This window comes from Ursus maritimus, unplaced genomic scaffold, assembly GCF_017311325.1.
Source record: "Ursus maritimus isolate PB19 unplaced genomic scaffold, ASM1731132v1 scaffold_2, whole genome shotgun sequence".
Taxonomy (NCBI): domain Eukaryota; kingdom Metazoa; phylum Chordata; class Mammalia; order Carnivora; family Ursidae; genus Ursus; species Ursus maritimus.
Window position 1 is genome coordinate 7,576,168 of NW_024424452.1, and position 16,182 is coordinate 7,592,349.

Here is a 16,182-nt window from a genome sequence, read left to right on the forward strand (position 1 = left end):
AAGGCCCTTCACAACCTGACTGCTCCCTAACAGCCCTCTGGCCTGGTCTCCTCCACCTTTGCAGTCCACACCCTCCATCCCAACACACCTGACCCCCCTGACCCCCCTTCCCCTTGCTGATCTAGCTTCAGCCTCACCTCACGTCTCTTCCTACTGAAATCCTACTGGCCCTTCAAGGTTGAGCTCATGTCACCTTCTGCATCAAATCTTCCTCTATTCCCCCAGCTAACAGTGAGCTCTGCCTCTTCCAAACTCTTCGTGCTGGGCTCTGAACACTCCGGTCCTCACGCACTGCCCCGTGTACCTATCTTATCTCTGTTGTAAGCTACAAACTCCAGGAGGCAGGAGCTAGCTCTCAAACACATCTTTTTGTCTTGCAAAGCGTGTAGGCAGCTGACTTGCACAAAAGCGGCACTGATCATGCGCATAAAATATCTTTAATCTCATGGAACTGAGAAGGAAGTGAGGGAAGATACATAACCACCTGTATTTGTAGGACTTTGAACTAGGACATCATCATCCCCATTTGGCGGGTCAGGGCACTGAGGCTCAGGACTGGGACCACCTTCCACGGTTTGAGAGGCCAGCCAGCCTCAGACTCCGGCTCTAGGGGGCTTGCCCTGCTGCTTCCTAGAAGCCCCTGGGGCTTAGATGCAAATCTGAATCACCATCAGTCAGGGGGATAGCTCTGTTTTAGAGTTCTAACAAATTTTGCCACACAGGTAACCTATATCACAGGTCAAAACCAAAAATAACAAAAAACAAAAAGGATGTCAGAGTGCATGCGTGTCCTGCATAACATGTGCCCAGTGCCCTAAAAGTTCAATTTCTGGGTTTCCCGAGTCCTAGAAAAGTAAAGAGTGGGGAGAGAAGACCCCCAAATTTCTTACTCCGTGTGCCCCCATCAAATTCCTCAACACCAACAACACTGGTTTCTAGAACAAGTACTGGGATTGAGAAGGAAGGCAACTTGCCTTGCCTCTGCCAGCACCTTCCCGGCTTCCAAAGCTAGCTCCGTCGCAGGAATCAGCGCTCCCAGCCCTGAATCCCCGCCCAAGACCGGGACGCGCCCCCCCCCCCCGGGTGGGGGTAGCGTCGGGGTCCCCAGCCTTTCCCAGAATGGTACTCCTCCCGCGGATGCGCACCCAGCCGCGCCTCCCAGAACCCGGGGTCGGCCGGGCAGACCGGTGCCACGCTCCGCGCCTGCAGCCGCTCTGCTCCCGCCCCGGTGAGCCCCCGACCCAGGCGTCCTGCCCCGGTCTGACCCCTCTGGCCCTTACCTCTGGCGACCCCTCACGCACACAGCCTGCCCCCCACCCCCACACACGCACGCACACATGCTGATAACAGCCCCGACCCCCGGCCGAGCCGCAGTCCCCGGGCCAACCCCGGCCAGTCGCCGCGCCCCACTCCTCGCGGACCCTGACCAAGAGCCTTGCGCTCGCTCTGTGCGACCCCGGCTCGGCGGCCCCTGGACGGTGGCCCCCTCCTTCGGGCCCTGGGGACAGCCCTGCCCCACCGCGCTTCCCGGGATGAGGGCTCTGGGCAAGGGCGCCGGCCGAACCCCTGGTCGCTGAGGGGCCGGGGGAGGCGCGGAGATGGGGGCGTGCGGTGAGTACTCGCCGGCCGGAGGAGCCCCCGCCCGCCCGGGCCCCTGTTTGAGCAGGAATTTACCGCTGGAGCTAGTGGCCCCGAGGTGGCTGGGTTCAAGGACCGACAACTTGCCAAGGACCCCGGAAGGGCAAGGGGGGTGGGGCAGCTTCCACGTGCCGGCAGGGTTTAGGGAGTCCCCGGGAAAGGTGAAATCTGACCTGGACACGGAGAGTCGGTTTGGGGGTTCGGGGAGAAGAGGGGCTGCTACGTGCGTGAGGAGAAAGCTGATACCTGGATCTTGGAGCAATCACCGGGATCTGCGAGAGGGGAAGCCTCTGTCACACAGGGATTGAAGTTTGGCCGGGAGAAGTGGATGCCGGTAGTTTGAGGGGGTGGGGTGTGCGCTCGGCAGCGGGATTGAATGAAGGCAAAGGAGGCAGAACCTGAGCGCTGGGAAGGTGGGGGTCGGGAGCGCCTCGCTGGGGGCAGAGGAGCGGAACGTGTGAACCGGCCCCTCCAAACCCACACACTCAGTCTGGCACTCTTTTCTAGAATGTCCTGCCCTGCTGCTTCTGCTGTCCTTGCTGCTGCTTCCTCTGGGCCTCCCAGTCCTGGGCGCCCCCCCTCGCCTCATTTGTGACAGCCGAGTCCTGGAGAGGTACATCCTGGAGGCCAGGGAGGCCGAAAATGTCACGGTGAGGCCCCCTCCCCAGGACATTCCACAGAACTCACTCTCAGGAGTCCAGGGGTATCCTCCAAGATTCAGGAACCTGAGTCCCTTCCTGGCACTTGGTTCAGGGGTGGAGGTGGGAAGCCAGAGCTCCCAGTAAAAGTGATGCAAGTGGTAGTCCCCGATGCAAACCTGGAAGCTAGGTAAGGGGCAAAGGTGGAGGGAGCTTTTGGGAAGACTGACACCCCCCCCACCCCCACACCCTGGGTCGTGCATTTCAGATGGGCTGTGCTCAAGGCTGCAGCTTCAGCGAGAATATCACCGTCCCAGACACCAAGGTTAATTTCTACACCTGGAAGAGGATGGACGTGAGTTTATTTTTTCCTTCTCGTTGGGGAGTCTCATTTTGGGAACCTGATGGGGTGGGAGGGAGAACGACAGAAGAAGATGAGGGCTGAACGCAATATGTTCATTCATTTGTCCTTTGTTCGTTCATTCATTCATTCATTCATTCAACACAACTGATTCCAAGCCTTCACTTTGCTCAGCTTGGTGCTTGGGGCTGCTGAGAGGGAGGGGCTGGCTTAGGCTGCTGACTCCAAGTCTCCGTTTCCTTTAGGTCGGGCAGCAGGCCGTGGAAGTCTGGCAGGGCCTGGCCCTGCTCTCAGAAGCCATCCTGCGGGGCCAGGCCCTGTTGGCCAACTCCTCGCAGCTGTCTGAGACCCTGCGGTTGCACGTGGACAAAGCCATCAGCAGCCTGCGCAGCCTCACCTCCCTGCTTCGGGCGCTGGGAGCCCAGGTGGGTAGGAGCCTCCCTCACACTGCCGTCTGAAGGGTCCTGCCAAGAAGTACTGAGGCTCTCCTCATCCCCGCTCCAATTCTGTGCCGAATCCCATCTCCCTCCAGGGACCCCTGCACTGCGGTAACTTTCTGTTCTCTCCTTGGCAGAAGGAGGCCATCTCCCTTCCAGAGGAAGCCTCTGCTGCTCCACTCCGAACATTCACTGTTGATACTTTGTGCAAACTTTTCCGAATCTACTCCAATTTCCTGCGGGGAAAGCTGACGCTGTACACAGGGGAGGCCTGCAGGAGAGGGGACAGGTGACCAGGTGCTCCTGCCCTGGGCACATCCACCACTTCACTCACCACCACCGCCCGTGCCACGCCTCTGCACCACCACTCCTGACCCCTGTTGAGGGGTGAGCAGCTCAGCACCAGCCTGTCCCACGGACACTCCACGGCCAGGGGTGACATCTCAAGGGCCAGAGGAACTGTTCAGAGCTCAACTCAGATCTAAGGATGTCACAGGGCCAGCCTGAGGCCCCGAAGCAGGAGGAATTCGGAGGAAGTCAGCTTAAACTTGGGGACAGAGCCTTGCTGGGGAGACACCAAAACTCACCGTGGTGCCCTGCTGAAGGGCGGAGACCACTTTTTGCACCTATCAGGCAGGGACAGGAGGGACTGGAGAATTTAGGTGGCAAGCCATGAATTCTCCAGGTCTCATGGAGACTCCCATGACAGCAAGAGCCCACTGGACCAAGGGTGGTGGGAGCCATGAAGATGGGATGGGGGCTGGCCCCTGGCTCTCATTGGGACCAAGTTTTGTGTATTTTTCAATCTCACTGGCAAGAACTGAAACCACAACATGGCTCTTGACTTTTCTGTTTTCCTGGGAGCCCCCTACTTCCCTGGCCCTGCTCCCACCCTGGCAGCAGGCCACAGTCCTGGGAAACTAGAGGTGGAGGGGGTCGGGCCCTACGTGCTGCCTCGCATGGCCTGTCTGACCTCTTGACCCCACTGGGCCTGAGGCCAAAGCTCTGCCCACGCTGGTCAATAAGGTGGTTCCATTCAAGGCTATTCCTCAGTAGGCAGCTGGCAACCCTCTTCAGTGAGCTACAGCTGCCATCAAGGAAACAGGAACCCCTCTGGGGGCTGGTGGCAGCTTCCGGTTCTGGCCACTGGACCCTTATTATTTCTTCCTTCTTCTCCGTGGTGCTTCTGGCTAAAGCCACATTCCCGCATCAGCCTTTGCTACCTCTAAATCCAGCTGACCCCTTTCCTTGCCTGGGGATGCTCACCATTACTGCTCTCTCCTGGAACTTGCAGAAGGAGCCATGTTCCCCAACAGGGGTCTCACTGAGCACTCACTCCCGTGCCCAGGGCTATTCTAGATGGTTCGCTCACATGACCTCATTTTATTCCTTACACAACGCTATGAGAAAGTTTCCACTGTCATTCTCATGGAACAGATGAAGAAATAACTGCCCAAAGCCAAGACAGCAGGAACCCCCAGTGCCCCAGTTTTTACCCCCTCCCTCTTCTGCTTATCCTTCCTCATAATCCTTACCTGCTCCCTGCTCCCCTGGGATGGGGAACACAGAACAAACTAACTCAGCTTCTGCTCTCCAGCCCTACTTCTAATTCTACCCATTACTCCAACAATCCATCTCAAATTCCTTCCCAGAAATAACACTTCAGCTGCAAAGTACCCCCTGAGAGACCTGCGAGGACAGCAAAGGGTGTCACAGGGCTGTATGGGGATCCCAGTCCTGGCCATTATCATATCTGTGGGGATCAGTCTTTCTGCTCATATCACAAAACGTAGAGAACTCAGCCTGCACCCCTGAAAATATGCAAAAGAGAGAATTTCTGCAATCTGCAGCTGGGCAAATTATGGGTAGGTTGGGGGATTGGAGGGTATTTGCCAAGTATATGTGTGTGCTGGGGGCAGGGGTGAAGCCTGGTAGGAGGAATCAACAGAGAGGCGGACCCAAAGGAGAATTTTCACCATGGCCAATCCAGCTCCTGGGGTACAGTGCCCTCTTCAGGCCCTACTGGGAAATGTTAGAGAAATCTACACACGAAAGAACTTGGAGGGCTGTGATCTTTGCACATTCCAATAAAATTTTGTATTGCGGTTTCCACAGATGGCATCTGGTTCTTGCCCCACTGCTGTGAATCGGGAAGGGAGGAATCTGTCTTTCTCGCTGGCAACATCGAAGCTAAGAGAGTTGTCCTGAAACCCAAGGCATGCAGCTAATAATGGAGGCTAGGACCCAAACACAAGGTTTAGGACTCATAATCCCCAAGCATATCTCAGCCTGATGTGCCACCTAGACATCCCTGGGCCCACCCAGTACCTGGCTCTTTTTTCCCCAGAAGTCAGGGCCACCTACCTTATTCCTTGACTTCTCTTCAGACTGCTTACTGCTTTCTATTACCAAAAAAAAAAAAAAAAAAAAAAGTTAATAAAACCTGAACTATATGACCCAGGCCAGTATGTTAAGACATTAAAAATGTAACTCATTTATTCCACATTTACGGAGTGCCTACCATGGGGCAACCTTTGCAGCGAGTGCTAGGAAAACGCGAAATGACAGTCTGCGCCTCCAGGAGCCCAGTGTCCTCCGAGAGCAGGCATTCCCCTGGAGGCAGAAAGACACGAGCTCATTAACGGTATAGCCAGCTTGTATGGACAGGCCCGGGGTGGGAAGGACCTGGTGAGGGCCCAAGGCCCTGAGAAGAGACACACATACGAGGAGGGTGTTGCCAGATTTCAGAGGGTCTCCAAGTGCGGGCTGGGCATGTGAACTTTCCTCTGTACTATTATGATGATGATTCACAACATATTAAAAGCTGGCGACCACGTGATCTGCTGCGATTCTCGCCACAAGTCCATGAAAGGGGAAGCCCTCAGGTATCATCAGGTATCATCCCCATTGACCAGATGGGGAGAATATAACTAAGTTCCACCGGGTAGATGACGGAGAGAGTGCATCTAAATTCCTGGCAGGATGGGAGCCAACGCAGCCGGTTCTGAGTCCGCGGGTTGCATGACTGTTTAATGACGATGCCTTCTGTTTGTAGAGTGCTTTGCGATGTACGAGGTGCTTTCCTGGGCATTTTCTTTTTGCTCTCCTAACTGCATGAGGAAGGCAGACATGGTAGAGGATCTCCATTTCGCAGAGGAAGAAACTGAGAGCCAGAGAGATGATGGGCCTTGCCCAGGCTGTATAAGAACCAGGAGCCAGGCTCTCTGACTCCCCATTCCCTCTTCTAGCAGAAGCAGGGATCGCAGGGAAAGGACAGTAGAGGGAGTGGCTGGACGAGAGGAAGCAGCTCCAGGTCAAGGAGGCATCCATCTCTCACTAGCAACTCCTCCCCAGGGGGCGTCTGGGTGGCTCAGTTGGTTGAACGTCCAACTCTTGGTTTTGGCTCAGGTCATGATCTCACAGGTCATGGGATCAAGGCTCTCATTCAGCAGGAAGTCTGCTTGAGATTCTCTCCCTCTGTGTCCCCCCCCCCCCCAATAAACAAATAAATCTTAAGAAAAAAAAAATCTCGGGGCGCCTGGGTGGCACAGCGGTTAAGCAAGCGTCTGCCTTCGGCTCAGGGCGTGATCCCGGCGTTGTGGGATCGAGCCCCACATCAGGCTCTTCTGCTGTGAGCCTGCTTCTTTCTCTCCCACTCCCCCTGCTTGTGTTCCCTCTCTCGCTGGCTGTCTCTATCTCTGTCGAATAAATAAATAAAATCTTTAAAAAATAAAATAAAGAAAAAAAGAAAAAGAAAATCTCCTCCGCACTCCATCTCCTACTTTGGGCTCCCACTTCTTCCCTCCTATCCTCCCCACCACCCAAGTCTCCCAGCACTAGGGGCCAACTCAGCCACCTCCTGCAGCCCTAGCTCCCACCCTGACTGCCACCTATTGGCCCAAAGCCTCTCCCTGGGCCTGAGCATCAGGCTGACCAAATGCACCTGCCTGACCCCAGCCCACAGGTCACCTAAGATTTTCCTGGAACTATTCAGAATCCTTTTCTCATCATAGCAGACAAGTATTGCTGGATTTGAGTTAGCTAAATGGGGCCTCTTAGACATTGGAATCTAAGCTGAATGTTAACTACGCTTTTTTCCAGCTGGTTGAGGCTAATTCCTCTAAAATTCCATCATAAAATGACATTATGAAAGATGACTGGCAACAGAGAAGCAGACAGTAGTATGGTTTCCCAACTTATGTGAGTCACGCCCAAACGTCCATAAACTCTCTTGATTTTTAAAAATTGATCAGTAAAAATAATTACATGACCCGCACACAATTTCTTTTAAAATAAACAGCTGTGCTAGTCTCTCCATTTTGCAGAAGAGCAAACGAAAGCCCAGAGAGGGTGAGCAAAGTGTCCAAGGAAACATAGCGAAGCCGACTGGTTTTAATTCTCGAGTACTTCCGGGGTTCTTCCACATGCCGGAGTCCCTCACACCTGTGCCTGCATCTGCTGGGCTTGACAAGTGACAAACCCTTGGGGGCCGTGCGCGTTGTGACCCCCCCAAAATGCAGAGCCCAGTGGTGCCCTTCCACACTGCCATCCCATCCTGTCCTGCCTTGTGCACCAACCCCCACCCCAGACAGGTTGGAAGCTGTGACTGTCCCGCTCTGTGGCTCTGTGGCGCCAAAGAGAGGTCAGCAAAAGCAGCCCTCAGAGGACTGATTGCCCAACCAGGAGGGGCTGTGGATCAATTGGCTTCTGCCTCTTCTGGGTTAACCATTTCCTGGCTCTGTCCCTCTCTTGATTGCTCTCCTAACCTGGTATGGAGGAAGGGTGGATCAGGGTTGGGGCTGGGCATCCTTTCCATCTCCCGCTCTGATATCAAGAAGCAGAGGATCTCTCTCTCCCCAGGTCTGACCCCTCCGTGGTCCTATGGGTGCTCATTTGGGCAGGAGTCCCCAGGACTGCGAGGCGGTTTGGGACTTCCGGCTTCAATGCCTGGTGCACGGCTGTGCCAGCCCCTCCCTGACAGCTCATGAGAATGGTTGCCCCAGGCGTCACTTGTCAGGGGCAAAGGCCTGGTGCCCTGGGCATAGACTTGCTGCCAGAGAGTAGGGGGCTGCCAAGGTGAAGCAAGCGAAACTGAAGGTTTCTAGGAACACCTGGGTGTGCTGGGATATGGGAAATCTGGACAGGATTCGTTTCTCCAGAGCTCAGTTTCTACACATGGAAAATGAGGACAATAATTTTGCAGTGAGAAGGACAGCAGGTTCAGTGAGGTTAGCCCGCAAGAACGGCTGTTTATGGCTCCCAGAAAGTTCTCGATCCATTCCTGTCCCCACTCCTGCTGTCTGGATGTTAGCATTCAACTACACCACCATCTCTCACCCTTGACAGCCTCCTCTCCTGTCTCCCCAGCTCCAGCCAGCCCCGCTTTGGTCCACATCTGCCCAGGCTGCGCGAGCGCACTTTTGAAAATACAAGTCGGATCAAGTCACCCTGGTTGTTTAAATACTTTTGGTGGCTCCTCAAGGTTCTCCAAGACAGGGTCCCTGCCTCCTCCCAGTGTTACACACACACACACACACACACACACACACACACACACACACACTTGCATGCCATTCCCTTTTTTTTGTTTTAAGATTTTATTTATTTAGAGAGAGCACGTGGGTGTGCATGTGCACGTGTGCGCACGGGCTGGGCAGGGTGCAGCAGGGATAGAGGGAAAGGGAGAGAGGGTCTCAAGCAGACTCCACATTGAGCTCTGAGCCCCACACAGGGCTAGATCTCAAGACCCAGAGATAGGACCTGAGCTGAAGTCAAGAGTCAGATGCTTAGCCAACTGAGCCACCCAGGCGCTCCCCACACAGACCCTTCTTCAAAAATGTCGCGCTCCCTCTAAGCCTGGAACATTCTCTTTTCCTGGATGTGCCTCCCCAATTTCTTTGCCTCATTACCATGTTTCTGTGGTTTAGAAAGCCCCTCATGTGTCATCTCTTTCCAAAAGCCTTCCCTTCCTGTCACCAGTGACCTGGGGCAGGGACCCCTTCACACGGTCCCTACCAAGGTGCTTATCTGCCTGGTCACCTGTGGTCAGCCCCTCGGAGGGGTGTATGTGGACAGAAGCCCCAGTGACTGCGAAGTATGCTGGGGCAAGGTGGGAGGGCAGGCGTGGGCCGGAGGAAGGCGGCAGGCATGAACACAAGCTGGAAGGTAGGGGTGAGTTGGGCAGGACTGGCATGGAGCCCCCCTGAGAGGGGGACTGCTGTGACCTGCTTGCCACCAGCCTTCCCCACTCACCTCCTACTCCACAGATAAAGCAGAGCCCGCTATGGGCACCCGGCTGGCTTAGTCAGTGGAGCCTGTGACCCTTGATCTTAGGGTTACGAGTTTGAGTCCCACACTGGGTGTAGAGATTGCTTAAAAATAAAATCTTTAGGGGCACCTGGGTGGCTCAGTCAGTTGAGCATCTGCCTTCAGCTTAGGTCATGATCCCAGGGTCCTGGGATTGAGCCCCGCGTCGGGCTCCCTGCTCAGCGGGGAACCTGGTTCTCCCTCTCCCTCTGCTGCTCCCCCTGCGTGTGCTCTCTCTCAATAACATCTTTAAAAAACAAACAAACAAAAAACCAGACACTGCTAAATATGCCTTGGCAAGGTCCCCTCCCCACCCCCTCCCTTCGCAGAGCTGGCTTGCCCCTCCTGTTGTCTGTGTTCTGGACTCTTCGCCTCTTTCATTTAACAACATATGCAGGTTCTCTTTCCACTGTCACAACACACAGATCTACCATCATTCCTTTCTTCTTAAAGTAAGGAATAAACTTTAACAAACAGTGTTAGAACATCAAGTGATATCATTTTTCTAAATTGTGGAAACAGACTCATAACAACATTTATCTTCTTAACCATTTTTAAATCTTTCTTAAAAATCTTATTTATTTAAGTAATTTCTACGCCCAACCTGGGGCTCGAACTCACGACCCCAAGATCAAGAGTCTCGTGCTCTTCCCACTGAGCCGGCCAGGCACCCCTCTTCTTAACCATTTTTAAGTGTACCCTTCAGTGTCCTTAAGTACATTCACGTTGCACAACCATCACCACAGGCCATCCACGGAATTTTTTCATCTCCCCAAACTGCAATTCTTTCCCAATAGACATTAACTCCCTATTCCCGGCAACCACCATTCTACTTCCTGTCTCTAAGAGTTCGACTGCTGGGGCGCCTGGGTGGCGCAGCGGTTAAGCGTCTGCCTTCAGCTCAGGGCGTGATCCCGGCGTTCTGGGATCGAGCCCCACATCAGGCTCTTCCGCTATGAGCCTGCTTCTTCCTCTCCCACTCCCCCTGCTTGTGTTCCCTCTCTCGCTGGCTGTCTCTATCTCTGTCAAATAAATAAATAAAATCTTTAAAAAAAAAAAAAAAGAGTTCTACTGCTGTAGGTACCTCGGGTAAGTTGAATCCTATGATATTTGTCCTTCCGTCTCAGGCTTGTTTCACTCAGCATCGTGTCCTCCATGGTGCAGCAGGTGTGAGAATTTCCTCCCTTCAAAGGCGGAATGATATCCCATTGTACGAATACACCATATTTTGTTTTGTGGACTCTGGGTTGCTCTCGCCTTTTGGCTATGGTGAATACTGCCGCCATCGACACGGGTGTCCAGGCATCTCTTCAGGTCTTTGCTTTCACTTCTTTTGGGTCTACACACCCAGGAGTAGAGTTGCTGGACCCGATGGTAAGTCTATTTTTAATTTTTGGAGGAGCGCCGTTCTGTTTAATACCTCCATAATACTGCTTCTTATGAAAAAATATTCCTTGACTACGATCCAACAGCCTATCTGCTGCTAAACATTTAGGTAACCTCGACTTTTCCTATTGTAAACCATGCCACAGTGATCATCTTTAAGGGGTGCCCGGATTTGGGCAAATACACACGGGTATCTGCGGGGAGATTCTAGAAAGGGAAGGTGGGGTCGAAACCACGCACGCTAGAAAGTTGGAGTCACTGTCGCATTACTTTCCGAGAAGCTTCCCCCAACCTACAGTCTTAGCGTCAGTGTATATGAGTGTGTCTACGTACATCCTGGCCAACCCGCAACGCTTTCAGTCCCTTCAACGGTGGTCACTGTGACAGCTGTGGTTTTGATTAGGATTTTCCTTAGTACTAGTGAACCTCTTTTCCGATGTTTACTGGCTGGGGGCACGTGTTCCTCTGGGCCTTGATTTTCTCTGTTCTTTGCCATGAAGAGTTTCCAGTCCCACCTTATTTGACCGGCCAGTCGTTTATGCCACTGTTGCCAGCGACAGAATTTTAGGTTTGAAATGACTTTCTGTTGGAATTCTGCCGACAATGTTCCATGGCCTCTTAGAACCCATGGTTGCTATTGAAAAGCCTGACGCCATGCTGATTCCTGATCCTTAGTACGTGACCTGCTCTTTTCTATCTGAAAGTGGTTAGGGTCTTCTCTTCCCCCCGCCACTCTCGAATCTCATGACATGCCTTCCGTGGGTGTCCTTGCATTCATCACACGAGACCCCTTCTAATCAAGAGACTTGTATCTCAGTCCCAGGAAATCTTCTTGGGTGGTTTCTCTTAAGCCATTTTTTTTCCTTGGTTCTTTCTGTTTTGAACACTTTTGGTTGGATGTTAGACTTCCCAGACGGATTCTCCGAGTCTCTTTCTCTTGGCTTTCCTGCTTTCCTTCTCTCCTGCTCTCATTTCATTTCTCTTCGTTGGATTTTACATTTCCACCCTTGTAGTTTCCATTTCCCAGAGTGCTCCCGTGTTCTCTGTCTGGTTTTCATGGCATCCTCCAAAGGCTGTCAAGCAAGGAGGGTCAGGGGCGGATAAAGTGCCTGGGCTTACTGTGCCTTCCCCTCTCCCCTGAGAGCCCCCTCTGAGGTCCCGCATGGCTCCTCCAGTCTGGACTCTGGTGCTGCTGGCGGGGGCTGCCTGGGGCCGGGGCCACATGCCTACCCCTGTCCGGTAAGCTGGGCTCAGGGGGTAATCAGGCGTGGCTCCAAGGGAGGGCAAGGGGCAAAGCTGGAGGGGGCAAGCAGGGTAACGACAAAGGACACAGCCCTGGGGACAAAGAGGATGATGAACAGGAATGGTGGGGGGAACCCTGCAGCCCGAGAGCCTGTAACTAAGGGGTGAGAAGCTCAGCAGGAACAGGACAGAGCCCAGGTGTGAGAAGAGGGAGGAGGCATGGAGTGGGAGACAGAGGAGAGGTGGGGCCCTCAGAAAATGGACGAACCCAGGGCAAATTCAGCAGATAGGAGACTTCGGGTAGAGGCAGTGAGACATGATGGATGGCTTGGTGTCCTGGAGCTTGTTTGGGGGGATTTGAGCAAATAGAACTTGCACAAGTAGAGCGGAGGGCTGTTGGGTGTGGCCCACGCCACCTGGGGAGGGGCAGCTGGCTTCTCTGTGGGGTTCAGCGGGTGAGGAGGGGCCATCGTTCTGTAACTCATCTATATGTTCAGTGGCCTGTAGCTGGGGCAGGACCACCTGCCACCCACCTGGCAACATGGGACCCACAGAATCCCCACTCTCAGCCCAAAGGAAAGAGCTTCCCAGGTGCGAACACTTGAGTCCTCCATACACAGGAACTGGTACCTCCTCGAGCGAGGCTTTCCCACGCATGCAACCTTGGGCACAGAGGCGCTGAGGGAAACCGTGGGGACGGGAGGAGCTCGGAGGGGAGATGCTTTTTCTTTTTTTTAGGAGATAGATGAGAATTTAGTGTGAGGAGGACTTTTGAAAACCTTAAAGAAAAGTAAACACACGTTCACTGCCTACACTTTAGTACGATATGGCGAACGCAAAAGGAAAAGTCTCCCATGAATCACCACTCAGAAAGCTCATATCTTCGACACTTATGATTCTTGATAATAACCAGTATTCTTTTTTTTTTTTTCTTTTCTCCTTTTTCCAAATCAACCCCAAGGAAAGAGAAGCCTCCGGACTGGAAGGCAGTTGCTCGCAGCTCTAGGGATAACTGTGAGTTGGAAACCAGCACCATTCAGATTTCTCTTCTTCCCCGGGGTGGCCACCTCCAGGGCCCTAGGGGCTGAGCGATGGCACAGACATGGAGTGAATGTTAGAGGGTGGAGGAGACATGGAGAAGTAGAGGCCAAGCCCTACCTGGAACAGTCACGTTCAAATTAACAACAAAATGTATGCACCCAGACAAAGCCTGTCTGCCCGGCTGAATCCAGCCCCAGGGACCCGTTTGCGACCCCTGTCCCAGAAGCCATTCTGCCCTGACCTCTGCCCTGAATTTCTCCTAAGAGATTCTTATTTCTTGGATTCTCTCTTAAGAGGCTCTGCTCTGGACCCTAAGTCTCCTAGTGGCTGCCTTCTCTGCGCTTAGCAACCCGTTAACTCCCACCCCCCAGTTTGGCCCTCTCCCCCGTCCTGGCCTCAGAGCAGTCCTTTCTTCCCAGCTATTCTCACCCAGTGTGACTTTGAGGATGACTCCAAACCCCTCTGTGATTGGACCCAAGCGTCCACAGATGACGGGGACTGGATTCGAGCCAGTGGGCCCTCCCCCACTGGCAGCACCGGTCCCCCTGGGGGGTACCCCAATGGAGGTGAGGAAGCCTAAGGTTTAGGAAGACAGCTGGGAGGTCGGCTCGGGCAGACCTGGGCGCAGGGAGAAGGGAGGCAGCTGGAAGTGGGTTCCTGGACTCCGGATGGGGGGTGGGAGGGGAAGCTGTCAGGGGCGGCAGGGCCTCCTCACCATCCTGGGCTCTGCCTCCCCCAGAGGGCTACTACCTGCACATGGAATCAAGCACCTTCCACCGGGGCGGGGTGGCCCGCCTACGCAGCCCCCCCATTTGGGAGCAAGGCCCCCTCTGTGTGCACTTCGCCTACCACATGTTTGGGCTGTCGTGGGGCGCCCAGCTCAGACTGCTACTGCTCAGGGACACCAAGAAAAAGCACCCCAGCCTGCTCTGGAAGCACATTAACACCCAGAGCCCCTCCTGGATGCCCACCGCTGTCACGGTGCCTATGGGGCTTGTCCTGCCCAGCCAGGTGAGGCCGAGGGCAGAGCCTTGGGCCCCAGGGGGTAATATCTGGGTCTGTCGGGGGGTGGGCAGGAGGGGCTGGAGCAAAGAGGGGGCGCGGGGCTGGGCCATCTGAATTCAGGCAGGAAAACTGGGAGCCCGAGGCAAAGGAGCTTACAGGGTGGGTGGTCCCCTCCTTTCTCCCACAGGTGATGTTTGAAGGAGTAAGGGGCAGCACAGCTTACCTGGACATCTCTCTGGATGCCATCTCTATCCATCGGGGCTCCTGCAATCGGGGTAAGCCTCTGTCCCTCTTCCCTTTTCTCTCTGACTCCACCAGCTGCCCAGGGCGGCAGAAGTACCTCAGGGACCACGACCCTGCTTTCTCCCGAGTTGGGGCTGCTTGCTTTCCTCTACCTCCACATCTCACACATTTGAATCCTGAAGCAGCCACACCTAAAGAGAGGTTCTCTTTTAACAGGGTTGTGGTAATACCTTTTCTAGAGTGACCAACTATTCCAGTTTGCCCTGGGCTGTCCCTCTTTTTGCACTGAAAAGTCCTGCATCTCAGGAAACCCTCAGTTCCTGGCCAAAACGGGATGTCTGGTCACCCTGTTACCCCAGATTCACCCAGAATCAGCCCTCTAAGCTGACATGAGAGACTCAAGGGGAGCAAATTCAAGTGAAGGAAAATCCCAGAAGCTGAGTGCAAAGAACTAACACTTACTGAGCACAGGATTATGCTAGCTGCTCTCCACAAATGATCTAATTTACCACAGGCGGGTACTGTTGTTCCCAGTTATAGATGAGGAAACAAATACGCAGTTTAAACAATCTGTCCCAGGAATAAACCGTTAAGGGGTGGGGCTGTATCTGCCTCAAAAGCCCACCGTGGCTGACAGCAGGACACAGACGGGGACAGAATTCTGACGCCAGGCTAAGGCATACTTCTTGGAGCTTCATCCTCCTAGAAAAAGCTAAATCCTCCCTTCCCCTTCTTCTTCCCCCTCAGTCTGCATGATGCAGACGTGCAGCTTCGACGTTCCAAATGATCTCTGTGGCTGGAGCTGGATCCCAACAGCCTCTGGGGCCAAGTGGGTCCAGAAGAAGGGGCTGTCCGGGGTGCCAAACGTGGGGCCTGAAGATGATTTCTCTAGCCCTGGTAGTGAGTAACGGCCACACTTCCGTCCTTTGCCTTTCTGGGCTTCTAGTGACCCCTGCAGGAGTTTATGATGTTTGCCTGACTAACGGACAGTAACTGCCCTGGGATGGCCTGGGGTGAACCCCAGCAACTTCAAACCTCCGTCTGCTCAAGTTACTCGGCTGACCAATGCCGTCCCACAAACTAACCCTAACCCATGCTCCCTAATTTCTTTTCTAAGTCCCCCCCCCCGCTTTGTTCTCCGTCCCTTTGCATTTCTCCATTCTCAATCCTCTCCCTTCGTTTTCCTGTTCTTTTCTCTTCTCCTCCGTCTCCCCCCACCACCCATAAGTCCTTTCGGCTCACTCCAACGGCAGGCTCTCCTTCCTGGGCTCTTTCCCGCTGCCTGAGATCTGCCTTCTAGAAAGACCTGGAGAACCACCCCCTTCCCTTCACTTGGCGTATCTCTGCATCTCACCGACCGCCTCACAGCATTAGCACCCCAGGCCAAGCCCAGCGGCCTCAGTAAATGTTGGCTGCTGTTTTAATATTCTCTGTCTTGCTTTTTCCCTCTTGCTTCCTATTTTTCCATCTTCTCTTTTTCTCCCACTTCTTTCCACCAACCAGCTATCCCATCATCGCCCTCCTTGCGTTTTCTTTCACCATTTACCATTTCTTTCCTTCCTCTTCCTCCTCCTTCCCTGCTGTTTCCTCTCTTTTCTCTCCCACTCCCCCCACTCTCCGCCTCCCTCCCGTCCAGCCCTCTTTTCCGGCCTTCCCAAAGCCCGCCTTTCCAGAAAGGCCTGCGCGAGCGTTCTCACCGGGGAGGACCGCGTGGGAGTCAGGGAAGAGCACGCCTGCGCGGCTTTATTCCCCTCCCCCGGCTACCAGTTGCGTCACGGAGCGAGGTCCAAGCTGATTGGCTGTCTGAGCTGCTGGGGGTGGGGAGATGCCGTGTTCTAGGCCTTGGCTCAGTTCTCTGTCGCTAGTCTCTGTCCCTAGTCTGTGT

The 16,182-nt window shown here is 54.1% G+C and overlaps 1 protein-coding gene and 1 long non-coding RNA gene across 3 annotated transcripts in view; one reads left to right on the forward strand and one right to left on the reverse strand.

Moving 5' to 3' along the window:
- The window catches only part of EPO (erythropoietin), an 8,255-nt gene extending 4,580 nt beyond the window's left edge, over nt 1-3,675 (forward strand). Inside the window, 5 exon segments of the mRNA XM_040636548.1 lie at nt 2,083-2,110; nt 2,113-2,288; nt 2,545-2,631; nt 2,883-3,062; nt 3,212-3,675. Coding sequence (XP_040492482.1) covers nt 2,083-2,110; nt 2,113-2,288; nt 2,545-2,631; nt 2,883-3,062; nt 3,212-3,367 — 627 coding nt within the window. The 3' untranslated portion in view covers nt 3,368-3,675.
- A 3-nt stretch (nt 3,676-3,678) lies between these two features.
- Nucleotides 3,679-16,030, reverse strand: LOC103670043. Of its 2 annotated transcripts, none has more exons than XR_570488.2 (5): nt 15,995-16,030; nt 14,278-14,488; nt 5,596-5,687; nt 5,439-5,476; nt 3,679-5,278 (listed from the first exon to the last, which is right to left on the reverse strand). It is a non-coding gene; the product is annotated as an uncharacterized LOC103670043 (long non-coding RNA). The 2 variants fall into 2 exon arrangements; XR_005835970.1 differs by having other exon boundaries at nt 3,679-5,311.
- Between the last annotated feature and the right edge of the window lie 152 nt (nt 16,031-16,182).